The sequence below is a fragment of the Copadichromis virginalis genome, linkage group LG5 (assembly GCF_057382275.1).
Source record: "Copadichromis virginalis isolate Kocher_CV1m ecotype Utaka linkage group LG5, C_Virginalis_male_GT1.1, whole genome shotgun sequence".
In the NCBI taxonomy this organism is placed as follows: Eukaryota; Metazoa; Chordata; class Actinopteri; order Cichliformes; family Cichlidae; genus Copadichromis; species Copadichromis virginalis.
The window spans coordinates 25,995,123-26,019,176 of record NC_140622.1 but is presented as its reverse complement, the minus strand read 5'-3'; the positions used below and the strand labels follow the sequence as shown (position 1 = coordinate 26,019,176).

The following is a 24,054-nucleotide window of genomic DNA, read 5'->3' as shown; positions in this document are numbered from 1 at the left end:
ACAGCTGTATCGCTCAGACACCAACAGGGGTCGCCCTTGTTACAGCAAAACGCTGCAGAGTGCATCTGCCACCAAGTCATGAGCAACAGACAGGGACTCAGAACAGCTGATAAAAGTCATATAACACGGTGAGATATTCATCCTCATGCGCTGGGCTCTTGACCCTGAACTGTGGATTCTTTATGAAATCAATATAAGTGCAATAAAGGGCAAACGGGACTGTTTCATTTTATATTTGGCAATATACAATAATTTCAGTAAAATTTTTTACTTCATATATCAAGGACAGGTCATTCTTACCATCAAAGTGAATTACAATCTATAGTGTGAGTTTCTGGCTAGTTAAAATATGGAGGCCATAAAACCACCCTGTCCCACATTTGAGAACTCACTAATAATAATAATTAAAAAAAGTTCATGTTGCAAAAGATAATTAGTGCCAATTTCTGAACGGCATTTAGTTAAATTTTACAATAATGCAAAAAAAAAATTGTAGACTACTTTTTAACGTGAAAGTATTGAAAAATGGGGGGAAAGCAGTTTTCATTCAACTTTCATGCTGGATTGAAACAATATAACATGTTGTTTTGTGGGCGTTAATGTTTAATAGTTTATTTAAGACCGCCTCAGATTTTAAAGTGTGTTATTCTTAAAGAAAAAACTCTAAAACATATATGAAAGTATTTGGTTAAAATTAAAACATGACATTTTCAGGTAAATCAAAGAACCGTTTAATTCCTACTTTACCTCTCCAAATATAAGCTGGTTTATACAAATCGAGTTTCAAAGTGATTCTGACCGTGAGTCTGGTCCTTGACACTTGCCATGATGTTTTAATGCCTCCAGTGCGTAAACTCAGTCAACCTTGACTTCAACTCAAGGTTTTCGGGACACTCATTAACAAACCATCCTTACAATTGTATTTTATGACACCCTGCAACACGCTAGTCAACATGGTAATGTTTTCAAACGGCATCATTCAAAAGAACTGCGCAGAGGAAGCTCAAAGTCTTGGAAAACATGTATTTATCATGTTAGCAGCCTGCCTTTGGATTGAGGGGTGTCACGTGACTGGTACAGGAAGAGCGCGCGGTAGCCTTCGCCACCGGGCAGGTTCGTCGTTTCCAGTTGTAACTTTTTAAAGAGTGCGTCTGTTGCGAACATTTCTGCTTTAGTTGCTTCGCGTGTTTTTGTAGCGTCGACACGGCTGTACTTTTACCGAGACGCTTGCAGAGCCGTGTGTATTGTGTGTAGGTAGCGGAAGTGAAGTGGGACAGCTAGCAGGTGGACTCGTGGGATAAACATGTTGTCCACCCTTCATGTGACGTCGTGGTTTTTTTTGCTTGTTGTGCCAGGAAGGCGAGCGACTGTGTGGAAAGCAGGCGGCTTCAATGCAGCATCTGTGTCTATGTACAGTTTTACAGTTTGTAGCGATGGCTTGTGAATTTCGGATCAAATCCCTGTGGACGTTACACAGCTGGTGGCAGCTGAGCTCTGTCAGCAGCATTTATGTTTACTGCACTAGTTATTGTATTTGCTTTTTCGCCGTTTAAAATGCTCAGGAAAAAAGAAGGGGGTGATCTAAAACTCCCCCTGCAGATTGCTGCTGCTGAAAGTGCTCATATGGACCGGGCAGTTTACTAAGTGCACTTGTTTAGCTGCTCCTTAACTCAAAATATCTAATCAGCCAATCCAATGTGGCAGCCACTCAGTGCTTTTAAGCGTGTAGGGACGGTCAGGAGGGGCTGGCCTGCTGAGCATCAGAATGGGAGAAGAAAAGTGATTTATGTGACTTTGAAGTTGACATAATTGTTGTTGTTGTGAGCATTTCAGAAACTGGTTTCTTGGTACACTTTTTATTACTCAGGTGGTCTACCTGTGAAATCTTGCTGACCATGTCCGTGTCTTTATGACCACAGTGTACCCATCTTCTGATGACTGTGGGATAACTCACCACATCTCAAAGCTCAAATCATCTCAAGCTGGTTTCCTAAACACCAATAATGAATTCTTTGTACCCAAATACCCCCCACAGTCAACTCAGTGCTAGCAAGGTGTGCGTAATAAAGTGCCAGTGAGTAGAGTTTTGTCTCTACATGCAGTTTAGATGAAAGTCAGACCACATTTCAATAAGTCCTGCTATACTGAGAGCTCCTTTCATGAGGTGACCTTTGGTGTTTGCATTATATTTTGTAACTGAAATTACTTATTGGTAATATAGGATGAATGAATAGGTTCTATAGTTTTTTTTAATATCCATAAGTGAGCGTTTGAATTAGTATTAATAGCAGTTTGATCTGGAGTTTCTTCTTAAGGCTTGACTGTGACAGATCTCACCACAATGACAGAAAGCGAACACAGGATATCTCTTCAGTGCTTTTTCCAGTCCTCATCAATACTCCTCAGTTGTCAGACAAATCTTTTATTGTGCTGATCGTCAGTGGACTCTGTCTAATGCCGTTTAACTTGGCACCTGGAAAAAGCACTTCATGTCCACAGAATTTCACCAGTGCCTGGCGGGTTTTTGAATATAAGATATGGGATAGTCACTTGATCGTATGTGCACGGTAGAACAGAAGATGCAGTCTTTCCCTGTTTTTCCCCTTTGCTATTTATAAAGAGTTTCACGGATAGATGAGTCAGGAAGACTCAAGGAAGATTGTCTGTGCTGATTTAAAGAGGAAAGAAAATGAAAGTAGCTTTTGACTGACGAGGAACAAAGTGTCACATGTAGGTCAGAGCTACAGAAGAACCCTAAAGAAGCAAAAAATATTAAAAAGCTGCTGATCTGTGAGGGAGGATTACAATATAAACAAAATACTACAAAGAAATAGTACCAACAGTTTTGATGACTGCAGTACTTCTAAAAAAAGTAAAACAAAAAAATCAGCTGCCGCTGAAGCAGCCTGCCTTCATGAGGGTGGCCTTTGCTGTTTGCTTTGCATTGTGCAAACATGCAAGCTGCAGCGATTCCAGATATTGCACTCCGTAATAAAATCAGCCTCTTTCTGCTGGTTTTCAGTTCACTGTGAATAATTTTCACTCTCCGTCATAGTCACATTTTGCGGTGAGAAAACAAAGTTCAACAGATACCTTTAAGAGATTTTCGTGTGCCTGATAGCGGTGTTTTGGATATTAATGAGTGCGGATTGTTTGCCTGTTCTCAGACTGTTCCCCTCTGATTACAGTTTGTGACCCTGTGTTCATCCAGCAGAGCATGGGATCCCCTTTGCTCCCATTAAATGTGTTACTTGCTCAATAAATGTTTGCAGGTCCTTGAAAAATCATCAGTAAGTTATTTGGATTTCCCCAAAACGCCAAGAACAGCTCAGCTCTTGTACTGGAAGCTCAATGCCCCGAGCAAAGTGCAAAAGCTACGCCCCTTATCCACCAGTATCCGGTAATCATTACACTCATGACAGTATCTCTGCCTCTCAAGGGACTTCGGAAAAGCTCAGGACAGAGATTTTGCTAAGTATGGGTTGTTGTTTTTTTTTTAGCTCTATTTATATACATTTACCACTGCTAACTGTTGCTTTTTAAAATGGTTGTCTGGCATATTTCTTAGATTTCTGGCATACAAGTTGATGGTTGTGTACTGTATTAAGTGATATGCTTTAAACATTATTTTGCACATGATATTTTGGACAGTCGATATGACCAAAGACAGACATTGCATGTATATTACATCACGAGCGTAACTGCATTAATGTCTCTGTTAATATTTCATTTGACTTTGTAACCAGAGGAATTTCTTTTATGAAGCACTCAGAGCTGAAAGTTGATGAACAGAAAATCAATATTCAAATATTCTGATTAACTGTTTGTTTATGCATCAGGTTAGTAAAACTGACCGTTTTGGGGGCTTTTCTTGTCAGACGGCACTCTGTATGTCACAAATACACCCACTGGCTGTTAGTTACATCTTCTTAGCACCGGGTCAGATCCTCCTTTGCCTTTAGAGCTGCCTTAATTCTTCATAGCATATCTATGGTGCTGTAAAGGTTTTATTGCTCCAGATTTGTTGCTGCACATCAATGATGTGAATTACCACATCCCAAAGGTGCTCTGCTGGATGAAGAACTTGTCACTGTGGAGTCCATTTGCATACAGTGAATTAATTGTCAATGTTCAAGAAACCAGTTGAGCTCTTTGACATAGCACATTAACCTGTTGGAAATAGCCATGAGAAGATGGGTACAATGAGCTTTTAAAAGGATGGACATGGTTAGCAACAATATTCAGGTAGGCTAGGGTGTTTAAAACATGCTTGGTACAAAGTGTGCCAAGAAAATATTCCCCACGGTGGCTGCCACTGTGTGTCACAGCTGACCAGTTATCATACTGTTGCAGGGCTGTCACATAGACACAGACAACTATTCACTTGAACGATTAGCTTATGAAAACAATCTGCAAACTTTGTCTAGCTTTAATATAATCTGCTATTGCATAGTGTTCCTGAGATGAATGCCCTTCTTTCATTGCTGTGTTCATACAGGGGTTTGGACCATTAGGACCGGACAATGTTTTTGACTGTGTTCTTCCTCCTGGTCGCGTTGTGCACCCAGGGAGGAAATGGTAAGGAGGGCGAGGAAGCACAGAGACCTGGCCATGTTTCGGTAGTCATAGTGGGAGGCACGGGTGACCTGGCGAAGAAGTACCTGTGGCAGGGATTCTTCCAGCTGTATATCAACCAAGTCAGTAGTGGAAACACCTTTTCTTTCTATGGCGGGGGACAGTCCCCCACTGAAAAGGCCACACCAGTGCTCTTTGAGATTCTGAAGGCAGTCTCCTGCTCAAAGGATGTTTCTCAGGAGCGCTGTGCTCTGCTGAAAGACCAGTTTCTGCGGCTCGCACAGTATCGCCAACTAAAGTCATTAGAGGACTATCAGGATCTGGCCAAGCACATTGAGCAACAGCTTCAAGAAGAGGGAATGACGGAGGCAGGCAGGCTCTTTTACCTCTCTGTACCAGCTTTTGCATATGCAGATATTGCTGAGAAGATTAATAGTAGTTGCAGGCCAAAAAGTGGGGCTTGGCTGAGGGTGGTGCTTGAAAAACCTTTTGGACATGACTACGGGAGTGCTCAGGTACTGGCATCTCAACTTCGCAGCTCACTGACGGAAGAAGAAATGTACAGAATTGACCACTACTTGGGGAAACAGGTATGGAAGTCCTACACAGTGCATGCCTTCCACCCTTGACTCTTAAATGAATCTGAATCCAAATCCAAACATCTTATGTTTCCTTTTTTCCAAAGGTGGTTTCAAAGATGCTTCCTTTTAGAATACAAAACAAAAAATTACTTGATCCCATCTGGAACAAGCACCACATCGAGAGAGTGGAGATTGTACTGAAAGAGAGTCTGGATGTTAAAGGTGATTAAAGGGTTTATCAACTCTCTTAATTACTACGGTATTTTGAGACATGGGTAAATCATAGACATTTTTTTTTTGGTGATTGAATCATGTATTCTTACCCTGTCTTTGTTATTTTCTCCTCAAAAGGTCGCATTGCCTTCTATGACCAGTATGGGGTCATCAGGGATGTGCTACAGAACCACCTGACTGAGGTCATGACACTGTTGACCATGAGGCTTCCCAAGAACGTGAGCAGAAGTGAGGAAGTCCTTGGAAACAAGCTGCAGATCCTTAGTTCCATGCTTCCTTTAGGAAAGAATCAAGCTGTGATCGGTCAGTACCAAACTTACAAAGCAGAAGTTCAGCAGGAGCTGAATAAGACCAAAGATCACGTCAGTCACACTCCAACATTTGCAGGCAAGTACTGAAAGTTTGTCTCCTTACATTCTGCTGTAAGTGTGCTGCATTACATCTCCTTCACTGTTTAGATGCTAATATTTACTCGTGTTTCTATTTTTTAGCTGTACTCGCACAGATTGATGACGCACAATATGAAGGCATGCCGATCCTTTTGATCTCAGGGAAGATGCTAGATGAGCGGGTGGGATACGCACGTGTTCTTTTTAAAAATGACATATTTTGTGTTCAAAACCACAATAACGTTCACTGCAAGCCCAAGCAGATAGTTTTCTACTTTGGACATGGCAGCCTTCAATATCCAGCAATTCTTGTTAGTAAGAATTTGTTCAAGCCAGCTCTAGTAGACAGTGAGTGGAAGGAAGTGACGGAGCACAAAGACGTCAACGTTTTTGGATTGCCTATTTCAGACTTCTACATCCAGATTCCAATGGAGCAGAAGGAAGCTTATGCAGAACTTATTTCTCACATCTTTTTGGGACAGAAGAATAGCTTCATTAGTACAGAGAACCTGTTGGCTTCCTGGGACTTATGGACACCGCTGCTCAGCAGTTTAGCCAGCACATTTCCGCGCATCTACCCAGGTGGTGCTGATAATGCAGACGTGCTGGACATCCATCTGAAAGGGAAAGACGTTAGCTACAACAATGAGGTGGTGATAATCAGTACTGATCATTTGGGTGGCACATCCACAAATGGTTTCCAAGTGATGCAAGGTAAATTTCGCAGTTCTGAAATGGTGTCTGCATGGGCCGAGCAGCTTGTTGACAAGCTCGCTGCAGATATTCAGGAAGCAGCAGAGGCAGCTATTTATGAGGGTGGTGTTTTCCATCTCGCCCTCTCCGGTGGATCTACTCCCCTTGCTCTGTTTCACAGGTTGGCCGATCACCATTTCACCTTCCCCTGGAGGAACACACATGTTTGGATGGTGGACGAGCGCTGCGTGCTGCCGACGGAACTGGAGTCCAACTTCCGCAACTTGCATGACCATCTACTGCAACATGTGAGAATCCCGTATTACAACATCCACCCCATGCCAGTGCATCTCAACCAGCGCCTATGTGTGGAGGAAGATGGAGGAGCGCTAATGTATGAGAAGCAACTCGTTAAATTGGTTAACAGCTCCAGCTTCCACTTTGTACTGCTGGGTGTCGGCTATGATGGCCACACAGCCTCTTTGTTCCCCGGTGGCAAAGCTGATGAACTTGGCGATAGTCTGGTGGCCCTCACTGAGAGCCCCTCCAAGCCACACCAGCGTATGAGCCTCACCTTTAATGTCATTAATCGAGCCCGCAAAGTTGCCCTTTTGGTGATGGGCAAAGGCAAACACGAGCTGATCACCCAGCTGAGCCGCGTGAAGGACAACCCAGACAAATGGCCTGTCACTGGTGTGAAGCCTACTAATGGTAACCTTGTTTGGTACATAGACTATGATGCACTTTTAGGATAAGAATGTAATCTCTACCTTGCAATCAGACAAATGTCTTTGGAGCTGCTTTAATTGGACTGTTGGTTGATGAGAAAGAATATATGAACCAGCACATATAGGAGGACCATATAGGAAAGGTTATTAACTCAAATCACATGTACTGAGCAGAACTGCTAAACTCTTTCAGGCTTCTAATTTATTTCCCTCCAGCGCACCGTTTGAGATCATAACAGTGTATACATAGACCAAACTTGCTCAAAATAGGAAATCAGTAGAACATTGTTGAAAACAGCCCTTTGTTGGTGTCCATGTGGTTGTGAAGCAGCGAAGACGTTTGTGGTTTCTTACATTTAAAGAACTGCTCGTCTTCAGTAAGGCTTGACTAATGGAACAGGAGTTTTCCACAAGGTGAATGTAAGGTGTAAGTGTTTTATAATGTGACGATAGCCCTAACTTTAGAGTTAAGCCTAGTTTATTGCACTGCAATAAATCTGCATCGCAACCATAGTGAGCGGACATAGTTTGCATTGTACGCTGGTGCATTGAACTTCCATTACAAGTGAAACTGAGCCGTTTATGTTGGACTTGGAGATAATAACCCATATGGAAAAGAAATAGTAAAAACTTATATGATTTACTCATGAAAGTGGCCACTTTCTCATTATTTTCATATATTGCTTTAGTAAGTATCCAAAACATACAAGTTTCATTATATAATTTTTGTATGCTTTTCATACAAGTTTCACACAAGACAGATACAAACTTTATAAGATTTATATATATCTTTTCCATATGGGAAATCTTGATAAATAGTTAGCTTTACAGCACCGCAAGAAGTAGATAAGAGTTCAGAAACGACTCAGTCTATACAGGTGCACCCAAAAAATATTTATGCCCAAAATGCTGACTTTAGGTAATTTGATTACATGTATATTTTCCAAGCATTTGTTACATAATTACTTGATTGGTACACATTTAGTTTATACCAAGCATTAACCTAGCACCTAGCATATTTTTCTTAATGATAAATTATATGAATAAATAAACCTTTTATATATATTTTTATATATTTTAGTTTCATTTTACTCAAAATTATTTGAGTTTATGAAGGCAAAGAATCACTTTTTTAAAAGTTATGTTGGAGCTTGGGAAACAAGAATAACAGCATGTATCCACTTTCATTAGCACAATAAGCAGGCTATACAATTACAGCCTATTAGATTTTGTTAAATAGAGGAATTATACTGGTGCTAATCAATAATCTGTGTTTACAGAGGATATTACCAAACATACCTGTCACACCTGTTGACAGTGCATGTCAGGCCAAAGGATAGGTTATGGCGTAGGTTTAACACGGTACTATAAACCAGAAATGAGTTAGAAGGGATGCTGAGTGTATGTAATTTGTCATTAATGAAATCATTGGTCCATGTTCTTAAAAGTTTTAACCTCATATGAGTATTTTTTTGTGTGTGTGTGTGTGTGTGTGTGTGTGTGTGTGTGTGTGTGTGTGTGTGTGTGTGTGTGTGTGTGTGTGTGTGTGTGTGTGAGAGAAATGCATATGAAGATTTTTGATCATTTAAGTCTAAGTGTGAAGTGAGTGGGAATCTAGAGGAATATATGAAGTTTCCTTTGCAAATTACACAGCGCAGACGATTGTTGTGTTGCTGGAAGACAGTTACAACACACGGATGAATTAAGGTGTTTGTATGTGTGAATTATAACTGATCTCAGGTGAATTTAAAGATATCCAGTTTACTGTATAATCTGCTCTTATTGGATGAATGTTTTATTCTGTGGAGTGGTACTGCCATACATACACAATCAGGTGATGTAAAATATGTGTTTTACTAAAGAGATAATCACATTCCCATACTCGGATCACATTTTTCTTCTATTAATGTAACCTGGAGGTGCTTTTGAGTCAAAATGATTGAAAACAACATTAACACTACATCATATTTTTGGTTTCTTTATTGAAGACCATCTTTAAATAAAAGCTCAATTCCACTAAGTGTCAGCAGTGGTGTTGTCTTTGTGCCTCAAGATTAGGAACAAAGTAAGAAAACATGCTAAACACATCCGTCATCTCTTTAGCTATATTAGTCTGTTGTGAATATGGTGTTTAACAAATTTAGTAGCACCTGCCATTTAAAAACAAGACAATACAGAAAAAATTTATTTAATAGGCAAACGATTAACTGAATTTACAGTTAATTTCAAAATTTCACCTGGGAAACTGAATTGTGAGAAGTCAGTTATTGTAGCTTCAGTAATAAGATAAAAATCCAGTTCAGAATTTACAGTCACACCATTGCTTGTAATCATGTCAAATCTACTGTATGAAATATTGTTTTTTTAGTAATAAATTGTTACATGAAATACATTTCCTCGGTGCAAAAAGAAAATCAACAGCTGCTTTTCTGAAGTGTGCATTAAAAAAATGTGAGCTGGATTAAGTCACTTTCCCTTTTTCTTTCTCCTGGTTTAAAATTACAAGCTGCTGGTGGCAAGGAGCCCTCATGAATTCTTTACATGTGTAGTGTCACATATCATTGTGGGACAGCTGGAGTGTTTTATAACTCATTGTTTCTGCTTGGATCTGTCACAGAGTGCCTGTTGGTTAGCCACAGTCCTCCTCTGACCATGAAAAAACCTGAACGGACAGAAGCAGGTGTTAGTCCTTCGAAATGAAGATTTTATGAATGAATGAATTATCCAGTGTGCAAGAGAAAGGGAGAGTTGTCTTTCACCTGTACTGATAGCAGAGACCACTGTTAGGACAAGGGACATGTAGTACAGCTCAGGGGTGGTTTTGGCCTGTGAACATACCGTACATAGAAATCACTGATATGCTGCAGGAGTTTTTTTGAGGGGTTGAACTGGCTAATATTGCTTTTTTTTTTCTTACACATGCTGCTGCTGTCAGAGTCAGGATAGTAGTGCACAAACCTTGGCCACATGACAGTAGACCAAACACATGGTAGGCAGCCCACAAGCTCTGATGAACTGGGTCTGTCAGTGTGAATATCACTGCAAAACCTTGAAAAAAACAATCACTGTTCCTATTAAACCTGTGTAAATGCTGTGAGAGTATCTGCTTTGGGACTGCTGAGCTGAGGAGACTTACCTGAAGCCATCAAGGACAGAGCAACTGAGGCTGACAGGTTGTTCAGAAGGGGCTGCCTGCAGTATCTTGAGGATTTGGGCCTTTAACCAAAATAGAAACCATTGTTAACTTCATGTTCCTTCTTGTATGAGTAACCTGCGGGCTGTATGGCATGATGCCATTGCCTGCGTCCCACTTACCTTCCCATCACGTAGAACTGAGGAACCAGAACAATTGTGATGAACAGTACATTCAGTAGTTGACTGTGAAGGGGGAAGTGAACGGAAAATAGATTAAGGTCATAGTAAACAGAAAGTCATTCTGAAATCTTTATGTATGAGAGTACTTACAATCTTAATCTCTGATTCTTTGGTATCCATCTGCTGCTGTGAAATGCCATGAAGACCAGCAAGTAAAGAAACATGGATGCTGCACATCCAGACGCGTATGTACTGTAACACTGTCCCTGGCACGTGTTGTATTAAAGTGCCAAACGCCCTTGTTGACCAGAGGAAGGATTGTATTTCATCCTGTCCAAGCCTGCACTTTTTACTCCTTGAACTCAGAACATTTGCCCCAATAAGTTATGCTTAAATTTTTTTAAAGTTGGTTTTAACATTTTAGACGCTTATAAATTATTTTTGTTAAAACTCGCTAACACTCTGAAATTGTATGAGATTTCTTCAGCGCCCTTTCGCCATCACTTTTACCCCCTCACCCACTCCCGGAATGCACAGGCCTGAACTTCTGATACTTGGCTACTGGGTTTAATCGCTTACTGCATTATACTGACTCATGGCGGCTGCACTGGCACAGAGAAATACAGTGATCGGTAACTTTCTATTCATGAGGTTAGCATCGACCATGTATGGTAGAAACTGGGCGGATACAGGGCTGGATGTGAGGCCGATCCTCTCCACACAAACTACGATTCATAAAGAAACACTGACTCCAGGTGTGCATGCTTACAGATTTAATTACCTCGAGCTTTTTACGCTATTATCACATCTGCGCACAAGTCCTCTTTTAGTACAAAGCCCACGTAAAAGTACGAATAAAACTGAGTATATTAAAATTAAAATAAAAAACCTTGCGTCGTGCAAGGCTGTTAATCTATTTGGAACAGGATAGTTTCCTCACATTATTTCAAAAGTCTTGCTCCACCCTCCTGCGTATGTGCCCAAATTAACTAGAGCATAAGCAACGCATCACCCTTACCCCACATTTGACACACAATAAAAAGAGCCCACCCAACAACTTCGCATCCTTCCACTCTTGAAATTCTGCTGTTGCGTCTTCCAAAGAGGCCACCTAACATCCAAAATGCCTGCCAACCTCAGTGGGACGTGGAACATGGTCAGCAATGTCAATTTTGAGGGCTACATGGTTGCACTTGGTAAGTTTCACCCTTTTTAAAGCAAATTGGAAGACTGCGTGCAGAAAATGAGATGAGTAGAAAACCTCATATTTAGTTGGTTTAGAGTTCTTGAACTTGGGTGTACGTAAAACTTATATATGGCAGGTTATAGTTTTTACTCTTTTTGGAGTGTAAACATTTTGTAGAAAGTGTTGTCACTTATCCCTCTCATTTTGACATGCAGGTGTTGATTTTGCAACGCGCAAGATTGCTTCTATGTTGAAGCCTCAGAAAGTGATTAAGCAGGACGGACATTGCTTCACAATTCAGACACTTAGTAGTTTAAGAAACTACGAGTGTTCATTCAAGACCGGAGAGGAGTTCGAGGAGGTAACGAAAGGAATGGACAACCGCACCTGCAAGGTAAAAATGTTACCAAAATGTAACCTCCAGTTTTAAAGGTCGCTATTAGATTTGTGATCAGTGGTGCAAAACAAAATCAGCCTCTTTACAAAGTGTAAACTCCATTTATGTTTAAGTATTGGGGAAACTGTGTAGTTCATTTTTTATTTATTTTATTTTTTTATGTTACTCTAACAGTCTGTGGTCAACTGGGAAAATGAAAAGCTGGTGTGTGTCCAAAAAGGAGAAAAGAGAAACCGAGGGTGGGCTCACTGGCTTGAGGGAGATGAGCTTCATCTGGTATGACTCTGAACTTTATGCTGGTGTCCCTGTTAATATTTTAACTTATAACATTCACAATCCTGTGATTGTACATGTGTACAACTGTAACCATACAAATGAAAATGCTGCTCCCTCTGAACACTGATGCCATTCATTGAACTCCTGCTGTTTTTTGTTTGTTTGTTGTTTGTATTACCCTTTTAAAACTGATCTTCAATTACAATTTTTTTTTTCTTTTTTTCAGGAGCTCACTTGTGGGGATCAAGTCTGCAAACAAATTTATAAAAGGACTATGTGATTAAACTCTCAAAATGAAGTGCATTGTGTGTTTATTGTCTCGTTAACTGACATCATAACACAACAAAAACTATATCTTTTCCTTTTTATATTTTAGAATGATGCACAAAACACTTTCCACAATCCTAAAGTGTTTTATACTAAAGCTTTCTTAGGAATTTAAAGCTACCTTTGTAGATATTTATCAAACGAAATGCTAGTCTTTCCGCATACAGATTCATTTCATGTTGCCATAATGAAAATGGCAAGCTTTCTCACTTTCTAAAACATGGTGTTAACAGATGTTGAGATTAAATTTCTCTGCTTTAAAAAAAAAAGCAGTAAAAGTAGAGGGAGGTTAAATAACTTTTATAAAAAGATAAAGGAAAGAAGTGGACGTATGAAAGAAATGGTTTTATAGTAAAGTGTGGGGGAGGTGTTAACTTTTAGCAACGGTGCCCTTCGGCTTCCAGTATCACAGAACCAAAACATGTCTGCCAGTACAGTAAATACATGATGTTTAGACTTGCTCGCTGATGAAGTGTCCTTGTTGGCACCATCTGACAGACGACACACATGCATCATGTTAGCACTAGACGTTTTAAAACTATTTCAACGTGTGCACATGCAGCATTTCTCTCTGAGGTTTTGCCCAACTGATCAGCATGACTGTAATACTGTGACCTAAGTTGCAGAAATTAAGCATGACACACTGTCAGACTTCTCAAGCTGATTGGCAATTGAAGTACAAGCTGAGGAAAGATCTCATTCAAACCCTGGACTTTGTAAACTATGTACTTCCTTTGACTGCATGATCGTGCACTGTGATTACTCAGGAGGAGGTGGAGAGCTGATCGATTTCTTTCTGGAGGGTGCTGTCCACAGAGAGCACCATCAGTGCTCCAGAAAAGCCTTTTTGATTTTCCTCCTTCTGTGACATGAAAAAAAAGAGCGTTGGGGTTATCTTTCATTCTTTTAATGCATCACAAAATCTCATGAGGTCATGAGCAGAAAAAGATCGTCCAGGGTTACTTATAATTGTTGGCTGGTTCATTTTGAAGATGTTTTCATTGATCATTGCTGTTATCTTCTACAAACATTAAATAAAGCATCTAACCCATAGTTTAAGTAAACTTAACAGCTTTAGTTCCTGAACTGAGATAAGCAAGATTTTCAGGGACAACAGCTATCAATCAAAGCTGTCATCATAACCCTGTCAGACCACAGTTTTACAATTTTAGAAGTTATTAATTAAAATCAGACTTTTGGGAGAAGTGACCCATTGACCACACAAACTACTTAACATGGAAGAATGTGTCTGTTATATGTATATCTGAGGTGGACTTGAGTGTTTTACTTAACCCCCCTGGCCCATACGCTAACATTGAGTGTGTGGGGTTAATAGCCTTTACGGAAGCCAGACGCCAGGGGGCGATAGAGACGTTTGGGCTTCACTTTAGGGAAGTCAAACAATGGGGACGTCATTTTTTCCACAGTCAAAGCACACTGGTTGGAAGTGAACTGAAATGTAAAAGACTAATAACACCAGGAGGGGGCAGTAAGCGGAAACTGTGGATACCAATTGAAGCAAAACACTGAAGAAGAAGCGGCGGACTCGTTGGTTTGTTGACGCATTTATGCCGCGAGTTTAATTTTGTAGCTATCAGACAGTTATCTCTGAACAAATAGCTTAAAAATCAGTTTACAGGTTACATATCGTGTTTTCAGCAGTAGTTAATCTTCAGTTTGTGACTTTCCTTTTTGTTGTGGTTGTCTGGGAAATCTTCGGTTTGGTTTGTCAACAGTTCTGCTTGAAAATGTCAGTGGATACAGAGGAAACTCACCAGGTAAGTGTTTCAGTTCTCTTCACTGATTGCCTGTTTGGCTAATATTAGCTAACACAAAGGGACGTTGCGAAAGCTACTACACAGGACCGTTATGATGTGTTTTAACGTGATGTGTTTTGGGGTTTTAGAGGTTAAAAGCTGCAGTTCATTATACAGTGGGTCGTCTCTGCCAGAAGATCGGTGAAGACCACCGGAGACCGTTCAGCCGACAAGCTATAGCGGCAATAGCCGAGACGACATTCAGACAGTGTGGTAGGTGTTCAACTAATGAGGATATTCTTTCACTGACCACTTTATTAGGTATACCTGATTTCTAATCAGCCAATCAGATTGCAGGGGTTAAGTGACTTCAAACGTGATGTGGTTAGTTTTCCGAGTGTTTCAGAAACTACTGTGATTTTTTTTTCTCCGCACACAGCCATCTCAAGCGTTTATAGAGAATGGTCTGAAGAAGAGAAAATATACAGGAAGCCCATTTCCCTGAGTGAATATGCTTTGTTGGCCAGATCGCTTTGAGGTGATAGGAAGGCAACAATAACACAATACCCCCTCATTTCAACTAAGCACAGCACAGCACAGTATATCAAAGTAGATGGGCTACAGCAGTAGAATACCACACCAGCTTTCGCTCTTGTCAGCTAAGAATAGAGATGGGTATCGTTTAGGTTTTATCCGATACCGGGGCCAAACCGGTACTTTTGAAATGGAGCCGGTGCTTAAACGGTGCTCTAACTGGTGCTTAAAGAATGGAGACTCCCCACCTGGGACTGACTTAATCTGGGACTCCCCACCATTTGACCTAAGAACTGAAGAAGCTTCTCAGATGAGAGGTGAAATGTCTGCAAGTAACTTAAAGAAGTCCAGACGCTTTTCTTTGCAAGCTCCTTTGATTAAAGAATGGAGAACACAAACTTTGTCCAAAAACCTCTTACGTTTTTATTTTTAGAAGTCTCTTTTTTTCTGCAAAATGATAACCAAGTTAGCCTTTTCTGTTGATACAACATACCTCCTTTGGTTGGAACCGGTGCTTAAACAATGGAAAACACAAACTTTGTCCTAAAACCTCTCATGTTTAGCTGTTTTTTTTTTGTTTTTGTTTTTGTTTTTGTAAAAAGATAACAATGTTTGTCTTTTCTGCAGCTATAGGGCATATATGGTATCACTCTGTCAAACAAGAAGACAGCCGCATGTAACTACAACGGTGTTTGGTAGTTCACCTTACATGCATTAATGTAATAACGTGGTTAGCCTACTCAACGTATTACACACGAGCAACATTAAGCTACTCGCCCAGAGAAGAACGGCTGCTGCTGCCATCATCATCATCCGTCATCATTTCTGCTACACTGGCAGGGCTAGGGGCCACGACTCTCCTCTTCGGTTTTTGGGGGATGTTGCTAACTCCAGGTCCGATAACAGGCACCACTCCCGCAGTAGATGTGCACGGTGTGAGGTCTTGCAGCAAGCTATCAAATACGGTGCATTTCTCAGCTTTTAAAAAAAAAAAACGCTATGTGTCGCCAGGTGTTCCATCAGGTTCAAGGTTTTACCTCCTTTGCACAGTATCAGCTTAAAGCACTTGTTGCAGGCTGCTGAGTTTGCATCTTTTGCTGTGAAGTACAGCCAGACTTTTAACTGCTTTGCCTTGGGCATTTTTAATCTGCAGCTCTGCTCTAAAAGAACATACATACCTGGGCCTGCCTACTATCCTTGGAAAGGTAAAATGATTGGCTAGAATCCAAAGTGTATGACATCTCAAGAAAAAAAAAAGCACAGAAATAAAGCACTGAAATGTGCGCTGCTTTTCGGTCTGGGTACTACCGTTTATGTCAGAACTGGTGCCATAATGGCACTGGATACCGGTACCCATCCCTAGCTAAGAATAGAAAACTTAAGCTACATTTCACATGGAGTCACTAAAATTGTACATTACAACATTTGAAAAATGTTGCCTAGTCTGCTTATTCTCAATTTGTGCTGGAACAGATGGCAGGACCAGGATTTTGCATAAACAACATGAAAGCATGGATCTATCCTGTCTTGTATCAATGGTTCAGTTGGTTAGCTGAGGTAGAGGGAGGTCTGGGCTTCTCAGCTTAGGTTGCTGCTTTTGCTGCCTGGCCCTGGATAAGCAGTAGAAAATGAATGAATGAACTGTCAGTCTGTTAGTACTGATTGTAGTACTTAGTACTGTTAGTATTGTTGCATATCCATGTCCTCTCTTTTATGCCAATAGTATATCCATTGTATGACATAGTGCATTATTCTGGTTTCCAAAGGAATCACACATCATGTGACGAAACTCAGATCATCTCAAAATGGTTTCTTGAACATGACAATGAGTTCACTGTACTCAAATAGCCTGCACAGTCACCAGATCTCAATCCAACAGTACCTTTGGGATGTGGTGGAAAAAGACAATCACATCATGATGTGCAGGTGACAAATCTGCAGCAACTATATCATGCTAACATGTCAATATGGACCAAAATCTCTGTGTTTCCAGCACATTATTAAATCTATGCTATGAAGAAATAAGACAGTCCTGAAAGCAAAAGGGGGGTCCAACACAGGACTATAGCATGGTGTACATAATGAAGTGTGTGTGTGTGTGTGTGTGTGTGTGTGTGTGTGTGTGTGTGTTTTAACATTGTTTATCCTCTGATGGTATATGTTATAAAATATGAAAATTTACTGGCACATCAGTACAAAGTGTGGCGGTATTTACATACCCTGCCTAACAGCAGCTCTATCTCACTGTGTTGGAACACATTTTTCAATAACGGATATATAAAATATCATGCAGATTCATAATGTACAGTTTTGCATTTTTAAACCCATAATACAGTTATTGTTTAGAAAACTTAATATACCTTTCCATATGAAATTATTGTGAAATTCAGTTTTTAGCTGCTTCTTTTTTGTAATTCAGTTACACTCAAGTAGTTGTTTTCACTCTTTGTTTTTAATGAGCATATTTCAACATATATGATATATATATCATATGATTTGACCAGTCACATGTAAAATTATTTTGCATTATCAAGACTGTATAGTTTTCCTTCCAGGCTCAGATTAAATCAACAATTTGCAAGCATGTAAAATTTAGTCTAAATATGGGGATACAATTCCAGCTTTTTTTCCTGATATAACTTTTTGCAACTCAGTGTGCTAATATGCTCTTTGGTGTGGATTGTAGAAATGAAATGACATTACAGAACTCCTTAGATTTCATCAAAAAGGAAAAGAGACAGAGGTAAACTCTGGGTTTCTTGAGTTCAGAAAGAGAACAGGAAACACACTTTTCCTAAGCTTACCCTAAACCCCATTCCTGGAATAAAGTGCAGTTACTTAATTATGAGTTGTCACTGAATTCAAAAATTGTGTCAAAACAATAATGGAGTCAAGTTTGGTCCATGTACAGTAGTCTTTTGTTGTGGTGTGTTAGGTTTATCAAGGTAAAAATGCAATACAGGTGGTGGCCATAGGCAGCGCTCTCACTCTTTCTCTTCTGTTTATTTATTTTTAACATATAGTTTTGCTTTTCGTTGATGTCCTTGTCATTACTGGAACATGAAACAGCACCTGCAGCCTTTTTAGGTTGCACAGGCAGTCCAGGTTAGCACATCCATATGGTCTGTCACAAGATTTGTTTTGTTTCCAAGCATAGTGTGGAAGAGAAACCAGGAGATGGGCTATTAGAGGAGGAGGGCTGGACAGAGCTGTAGACAGGCATCACGAGAAGCACGTATATGTATCAGTCAGATAAGGATAAGAAGAAAGCCACAACCTGCAAAACCATTTCCTTTTTGGGGGCATCTTGTTTCACCTCTAGTGAACCTGTTCTCCCTTTCATTTGCATCAAAGAAGGTGGCTTCTAAAGGGTCCATTTACATGAAAACTGCAATATGCCTTGTTATACTGTGCTCACGTTCCCTTATTTTTATTTAACTTTTGAGCAATATCTATGGAAATGAATGGAGTTATAATCTGAAATGATTCTAACTCAAGTGGACCAAGGATCCACAACAGTCAACATTAATGCAGTTTTGCAACAGACTGAAATCAACATTTCACTCTTTGTTTTTAACAGATATATTTGCCAAAGACCTGGAGGCTTTTGCAAGGTAAGCATTTTTTTTTTTTTTTGTCCCAGCACCATATTAACAACTTTACCAAAAATACTTTGTTACTCAAACTGCAGCTATTCAAATATGTCCACGTGGCTTCCAATCCCAAATTTCATTTCAGGCATGCTAAAAGAAGCACAGTGTCTGTAGATGATGTGAAACTTGTAGCCCGCCGCAGTACTGCTTTGGTGAGTTATTCAAAGAAACAACACATTCAGTGACATGATTTCTGTACAGTTAACTTACAGTACAACAAACATGTAGTCATGCCAATGTTAACCACTAAAATAATTTCAAATAATTGTTTACTGAACCTGTGTATTGCGTATATAATCTACAGCAGACAGCAAATTTAATGTTTAATTTGTCTTTATTTATTTCAGTCCATCCACATACAAAATAAAAGTGACAAACTGACCCAGGAGCACATGAGTTTAAAAAAGAAGACTACTGCAAAGAGAAAGAACACAGAAACTGAGGAGGAAAGCAGAGAATAAGGACAGGACACAGGCAAGCCTGCGGTATCTGACTTGAGCCCAATCAATCAAATAAACATGAAGACTGACTTACATGTATCTGATAAAGCCAAGAGCCAACAAAAGTCCTAGTTCTTTCATGGGACATGTGCCTGTCAAAACAGTTATGTAGCAAAGATTTGGAGCAAATAAGTGAAAAGTTCCATCCCAGGATCTGCTAATGTGATGTTGAATTTTAGTGCATGTAACAATTTTGACCTGATTTGTTACCATGTATGAATGAAACATTAAACTTGATTTTTAAAGCATTCGCCAAAGGGACCCTACAGAAACTGTTCCCTTCATGTTTTTCAGTGAGACTCTTAAAACAAATCCCCAATTCCAAGGCACAGAAACCTGACATTAGCTCTAGTATAATAGCCAATTCGGGAGAGAGAGAATATTGCTGAAGGAAAGCAAAGCCACATTGCTGAGCTGGACTGTTTTACCTTCCCAGTACCTCATAAGTGTGGATAATTAAAAAAAGGGGATCATTCACGAACAAGCCATCAAAAGCAGCAAAAAGACAGGTACTACCCCATGTCTGAGAAGGCCACACACTGAAAGTGTTGGAACTTCCATCTTCTTCCTTCAGAACAGACTTCAGTCAGGGTTCAAACGGAGACCTCGACCAGCAGAGCCCAAAGTCCCTAGATGTGTGAATCGAATTAGATGGTTTTTGATTTGACAAACTTGACTCAAGTAATATCAACTAAGCATCTATTCAAATGAACTTTATTAGAGAACTCCCTTCATTTGACATGTTTATAAACACCTCACAAACAAAATCTACTGGGAACCATTGGACACACCACTCCACGTTCGCACACCATCACTCGCGTCCCCCAGTGTCTTCAGCAGGTGTCATCCACATCAAGTACACACTTACAGATCAGTTCATTAACATGAAAGCACACACCATACGGCATTCAAATCAGATAATATAAGCAATACAAATATTCATCACAACATTCCACTACATTTTGATATTTCTGCACTTGACAGACATACTTAAGAATAAGGAAAAACTTGCAAAGATTAAAAAAAAAAAAAAAAAAAAATCTTGAAGTACTAATTAAACAATGTCCATGTTAGGGGAGGCGCTCGTAGCATCTGCAGCTTCCACTCACACACTCAGAAAGCAGTCAACTTGGGCTCTTTCACTGCACAACCAGTCCGTTTCACGCGTCTCTCTCCGTTCGCTCACTCATCGCTTCACTCTTCGCCACAAGCCATCCTCAATCGCACTCATCAGTTCTTAAAATGTCAGTTGCGCTGTTCTTTCCATGTAAAAGTGGATAAAAGTGAAAACACCCACCGTCTCTTAGAACATGCGGAGTGAAGCCGTTCTTTGATGGCATAGCATTTACAGGTGGGAAGAGGGAGAATGATACCGATATCACCCCAAGAATGCTGCCAAAGAGGAGCTTCCTCGCAGGGAAATGGAAGAGGGGTGAACTGCAGAAGAGATTTCAATGAAGGCTTTTCCATAGAACTTGACTGCAAATAAAGTTGCACTTAAAACATTTATGTTTCAACCAGATTCTTCCCAATGCAAGATTGCCTTTTAGGTCGATGACAATGCCGGATAATGGTGAACCACGAACATTCATGCATTTTCAAAGATGGTTATCACATTTCACAATACGTGCATTAGAGAATCCAGTTGAAATGGATACAAACAAATGAGACATCAAAAATAGCACTTTTCTCAGACATCCTGGTAAACAATTCACTTCAACACTTCCTAAATTAAATCTTTAGCATTTTTTTCCAAATGTACAAAACATCTTCACGCAAAAGTGTTAAGTTTTCAGATACGCATCAACACCAGAAATAAATTTCGAAATGACTCGTCTTTCTCGCAGTACTTACCATACAAACACTTAACTTACATACCCCACCCAGATGACTTTGACTCCATGCTGGACCCAAAACCTGAGCTAAACCCACTACCACTGGTTGTAGAGTTTGACCCTGTTCCCCAGCCAAGACTGGCTGAGCTGGTGCCGTAGTTACTGTTGCCTGTACTGAAAGACTGACTCTGGTCTCTACTAGAGCTCGTTCCACTGGAGGTGCTGCCTGAGGTGGATGTCTGCTGCTGGCTAGCCAGCATACCCATCATACCCCAACTACTCTGCAGAGCAGCCTGTGCAGCAGCCATCATGGCAGGGTTCAAGCTGAAGGAACCAAAATTAGCCAGACTACTGTTAGTGCTGCTCCCTAACCCACTACGGCTGCTACCAAATGCTTGAGCCCCAAAACCATTTCCGAATCGTGCTGTGCGATCAAACTGCCTATTGCCATGTTTGGGCTCAGCATTTGAGATGTGAACACTGACTCCTTTGATAATAAGGTCTTCTCCACAGAGAGACTGGGCAACCTGTGAAAGGAGAAAAAAATTTTTGATTATGTGGACGCAAGCAACACCAACAAAGAAGGAAAGAAATACCGTCTACATATTTCATACGTTACCTGATCATCTGCAAATGTAACAAAGGCAAAAGCACGGAATGGCTTGGGAATGAACACATCTGTGACTTCTCCATACTGCATAAAGAACTGTCGTAGATCATCTGTGGTCATGTCTTCCGTGCAACGGCCTACAAACACTTTGCGGCTTCTTAGTGGCTCATCAGGACCTTGCTGTAAAGAGGAAAGGAGGGTGCATTAGCATTACAGATTGTTAACCACAGTATTGGCTTAGTTTTGATTCCCATAGTGTGTGGGTATATGCATGGGCATTACCATATTCACCTTCGAGTTAGGGAGCTTGCAGTCGCACCACCTCCCATCGATCATATGGCGCTGAGAGATCACCTTTTCCTGAGCTTCATACTCTGTGAACCTCACAAAGCCAAATCCTTTAGAGTTTCCGGTCTTGGCATCCCGTTTCACCTATGAAAGAAGAAAAAAATAAAACACCAGCAAAAATAATAAAATAAAACAAATAAAAAATTGCAAATCAACGCAAATGTTTTACTATCCAAGTAATACCTGAACCATGATGACTTCACCAAATGTGCTAAAGTAGTCTTTAAGGTCCTGTTCGGTCGTTTTCCAAGGAAGACCCAATACAATCAGGTCCGATGTTTTCATATCTCCCCTCTTCATTTTCACGGCAGAAGAGGCATCGATTTCATCCATTTTTCTTTTATTGTCTAAATGGAAAGATTTTTTTTTTGGGGGGGGGGGGGGGGGGGGGGGGGGAGTTAATATTTTAAAAGCTATACAACCAAAATGCAAAATATAAAATTCTTATATAGTTAGTAGTTTATGCATTTCCCTCTTTCCCTTGACATTTAATAAAACAAATTGCACACCACTTGAACAATAATAATTTAAAATCAGTTCTGGTGATATTCCTTTGGTGAAAACCCAGTCAGCTCTTAATTAAATCTTAATTAAAAAGTTCCTTAATGGAATCGGGCGAAACAAAAACACCACCAAATGGTAAGGTTAAAATAATCATGCCCTTCAAAACAAAGTCCAGCAATATAGGTACTTGGTTTGGCAGAAGGACTTTAAGGAACAAAATCAATCCTTTGGTGCTCTTTTTAATGAATGGATTTAGTGCCCGAACTCTGGTGGGCGTGACCAAGTCACTTGTCACGTCACTTATCTATTTTCAGTAACCTGAAGCTACTTCATGAATTATAAATAACATCTGCCCACCTGTTCGGATAAAGCCTCTAGGTTTAAATAAGAACAAGGAAAAACACCAATCCTTACCTTTTGGATAGTTCACCACGTACACGACATTCCCCCATCCATTTTCTGGCGCGTGCAGGACCCCTTCCACGAGTCGCACTCCTCTCATGCACTGAGACACGGGGCTCCTGAACCGCAGGCCGCAAGCCCCAGGAAACTGAGCCGCCACGGTGGAAAGAAGAACAGTGCCGTCGTCTTCGGAGGGAATCTCCATGGGCTCCTCATTTTCTTCCTCCGCCACTCGAATGTACACCTCAGCCATTTCCCCGCAAAAATAAAACTTACTCGCAGAAGCAAAACAATGCTAGCGGTTAGCTCGCTAATTGTCCACAGAATCGGCTAACCTTAGCCGATGACGCTAACAGGACTGAATGAGTCAGGCTAAACTGTTTATTATACTTGAGACAAAGACTTCTCAAATACAAAAAACTAAAACGGCGTCGGGGCTAGTTTACATCCAAATGATTTAATCAATAATGCTACTTTTAGATTGCGCTAAAAAGCGGGCAACGATATTACTGCTCCTTTGTTTGCTGGGACGGGGATCTGTGCCGTCAACACCGGACGACGACCGCTCTAACGTGCCTGTTGAAAAGAAAACTGCGCAAATTCCGTCAGCTAAACAAAAAGATGTAACGTTTTCCTAAAAATAGTTTGCTCGGCCCAGAGGAGTGGTGCAACTTAAATAAAGCGCTTGTCTCGTCCAACATGCAAAGTAAGGAAAGCTCAGACGAGTATTTTTCCACGAGGCGAAAAATAACAGCGCCATGTAAGGCGAGCAAAATGGCATTATCTAAGCGAAGAAGGAACTACGTCACTAAACTGGAAGGTTTCATTTCACCCAGGCAGGCGGGGGCCGGTGTCCTGTCTGTGTCGGTAAAAGTAAGTAGCAGTTGTAAGTAAGTACCTACGTAATGCATTCTAAGGCTAATATTTTATGTTTTACTTTACTGGTTTATATTGATTAAATGCAATATAAACAATTAAACTTAACAGTTAATTGTGAATTTTGTTTCCCCCCCCGTAAACGGAGTAGATAAGGCCTAGTGTATGTCATTTACAACAACAGCTTCCGTTTGTTGGCTGGAGATTGGAAGATGGCGGTTTGAATGAGCTATACAAACTTTGAAAGCCAGACAGATAATAAGAAGTTAGGATCACAAGTATTTACCTACATTTTTAAATTGTAGGTAAATGCGCCCCCGCCTTTCAAATTTCA

General features: G+C 40.4%; 5 protein-coding genes across 7 annotated transcripts; 3 read left to right on the top strand and 2 right to left on the bottom strand.

The window, feature by feature from the left end:
- Positions 1-3,136: 3,136 nt before the first annotated feature.
- On the top strand, positions 3,137-9,216 carry h6pd (hexose-6-phosphate dehydrogenase (glucose 1-dehydrogenase)). The gene is made up of 5 exons (XM_085457033.1): positions 3,137-3,475; positions 4,499-5,165; positions 5,261-5,378; positions 5,508-5,777; positions 5,882-9,216. Exons 2-5 carry the CDS (start codon positions 4,524-4,526, stop codon positions 7,225-7,227), a joined length of 2,376 nt encoding a protein of 791 aa, XP_085313159.1. The 5' UTR covers positions 3,137-3,475; positions 4,499-4,523; the 3' UTR covers positions 7,228-9,216.
- LOC146709855 (uncharacterized) lies at positions 8,692-10,996 on the bottom strand. The gene is made up of 6 exons (XM_085457034.1): positions 10,666-10,996; positions 10,516-10,578; positions 10,337-10,416; positions 10,118-10,248; positions 9,960-10,026; positions 8,692-9,862 (listed from the first exon to the last, which is right to left on the bottom strand). Exons 1-6 carry the CDS (start codon positions 10,737-10,739, stop codon positions 9,783-9,785), a joined length of 495 nt encoding a protein of 164 aa, XP_085313160.1. The 5' UTR covers positions 10,740-10,996; the 3' UTR covers positions 8,692-9,782.
- Positions 10,997-11,541: 545 nt separating this feature from the next.
- On the top strand, positions 11,542-12,672 carry rbp7b (retinol binding protein 7b, cellular). Its single transcript, XM_085458063.1, has 4 exons — positions 11,542-11,711; positions 11,917-12,095; positions 12,273-12,374; positions 12,601-12,672. The coding sequence occupies exons 1-4, from the start codon at positions 11,639-11,641 to the stop codon at positions 12,652-12,654; spliced, it is 408 nt and encodes a 135-aa protein (XP_085314189.1). The 5' UTR covers positions 11,542-11,638; the 3' UTR covers positions 12,655-12,672.
- A 1,378-nt stretch (positions 12,673-14,050) lies between these two features.
- On the top strand, positions 14,051-19,395 carry cenps (centromere protein S). The gene is made up of 6 exons (XM_085457032.1): positions 14,051-14,253; positions 14,438-14,479; positions 14,608-14,731; positions 18,573-18,606; positions 18,731-18,797; positions 18,993-19,395. Exons 2-6 carry the CDS (start codon positions 14,450-14,452, stop codon positions 19,104-19,106), a joined length of 369 nt encoding a protein of 122 aa, XP_085313158.1. The 5' UTR covers positions 14,051-14,253; positions 14,438-14,449; the 3' UTR covers positions 19,107-19,395.
- On the bottom strand, positions 18,961-23,638 carry tardbpb (TAR DNA binding protein b). Of its 3 annotated transcripts, none has more exons than XR_014920495.1 (6): positions 22,857-23,638; positions 22,122-22,285; positions 21,873-22,022; positions 21,600-21,770; positions 20,443-21,507; positions 18,961-19,774 (listed from the first exon to the last, which is right to left on the bottom strand). XR_014920495.1 is itself a non-coding variant. In XM_085457030.1 (5 exons), the coding sequence occupies exons 1-5, from the start codon at positions 23,095-23,097 to the stop codon at positions 21,016-21,018; spliced, it is 1,218 nt and encodes a 405-aa protein (XP_085313156.1). In that variant the 5' UTR covers positions 23,098-23,638; the 3' UTR covers positions 19,844-21,015. The 3 variants fall into 3 exon arrangements, 1 of the variants encoding a protein (XP_085313156.1); XR_014920496.1 differs by having other exon boundaries at positions 21,882-22,022; positions 22,857-23,637; XM_085457030.1 differs by lacking the exon at positions 18,961-19,774 and having other exon boundaries at positions 19,844-21,507.
- Between the last annotated feature and the right edge of the window lie 416 nt (positions 23,639-24,054).

Bases quoted from the DNA above. Each gene is read 5' to 3' on its own strand.
- cenps (XM_085457032.1), top strand. From the start codon at position 14,450: ATGTCAGTGGATACAGAGGAAACTCACCAG. The intron at 14,480-14,607 runs GTAAGTGTTTCA...TTGGGGTTTTAG, and splicing joins ATACAGAGGAAACTCACCAG to AGGTTAAAAGCTGCAGTTCA. The intron at 18,607-18,730 runs GTAAGCATTTTT...ATTTCATTTCAG, and splicing joins GACCTGGAGGCTTTTGCAAG to GCATGCTAAAAGAAGCACAG.
- rbp7b (XM_085458063.1), top strand. From the start codon at position 11,639: ATGCCTGCCAACCTCAGTGGGACGTGGAACATGGTCAGCAATGTCAAT. The intron at 11,712-11,916 runs GTAAGTTTCACC...TTTGACATGCAG, and splicing joins GGGCTACATGGTTGCACTTG to GTGTTGATTTTGCAACGCGC. The intron at 12,375-12,600 runs GTATGACTCTGA...TCTTTTTTTCAG, and splicing joins AGGGAGATGAGCTTCATCTG to GAGCTCACTTGTGGGGATCA.
- LOC146709855 (XM_085457034.1), bottom strand. From the start codon at position 10,739: ATGTTTCTTTACTTGCTGGTCTTCATGGCATTTCACAGCAGCAGATGG. The intron at 10,249-10,336 runs GTAAGTCTCCTC...GTTTTTTTCAAG, and splicing joins TCTGTCCTTGATGGCTTCAG to GTTTTGCAGTGATATTCACA. The intron at 10,027-10,117 runs GTAAGAAAAAAA...GTATGTTCACAG, and splicing joins CTCTGACAGCAGCAGCATGT to GCCAAAACCACCCCTGAGCT.
- tardbpb (XM_085457030.1), bottom strand. From the start codon at position 23,097: ATGGCTGAGGTGTACATTCGAGTGGCGGAGGAAGAAAATGAGGAGCCC. The intron at 21,771-21,872 runs GTAATGCCCATG...TCCTCTTTACAG, and splicing joins CTAACTCGAAGGTGAATATG to CAAGGTCCTGATGAGCCACT. The intron at 21,508-21,599 runs GTAACGTATGAA...CTCCTTTCACAG, and splicing joins TTACATTTGCAGATGATCAG to GTTGCCCAGTCTCTCTGTGG.
- h6pd (XM_085457033.1), top strand. From the start codon at position 4,524: ATGTTTTTGACTGTGTTCTTCCTCCTGGTCGCGTTGTGCACCCAGGGA. The intron at 5,379-5,507 runs GTGATTAAAGGG...TCTCCTCAAAAG, and splicing joins AGAGAGTCTGGATGTTAAAG to GTCGCATTGCCTTCTATGAC. The intron at 5,778-5,881 runs GCAAGTACTGAA...TCTATTTTTTAG, and splicing joins TCACACTCCAACATTTGCAG to CTGTACTCGCACAGATTGAT.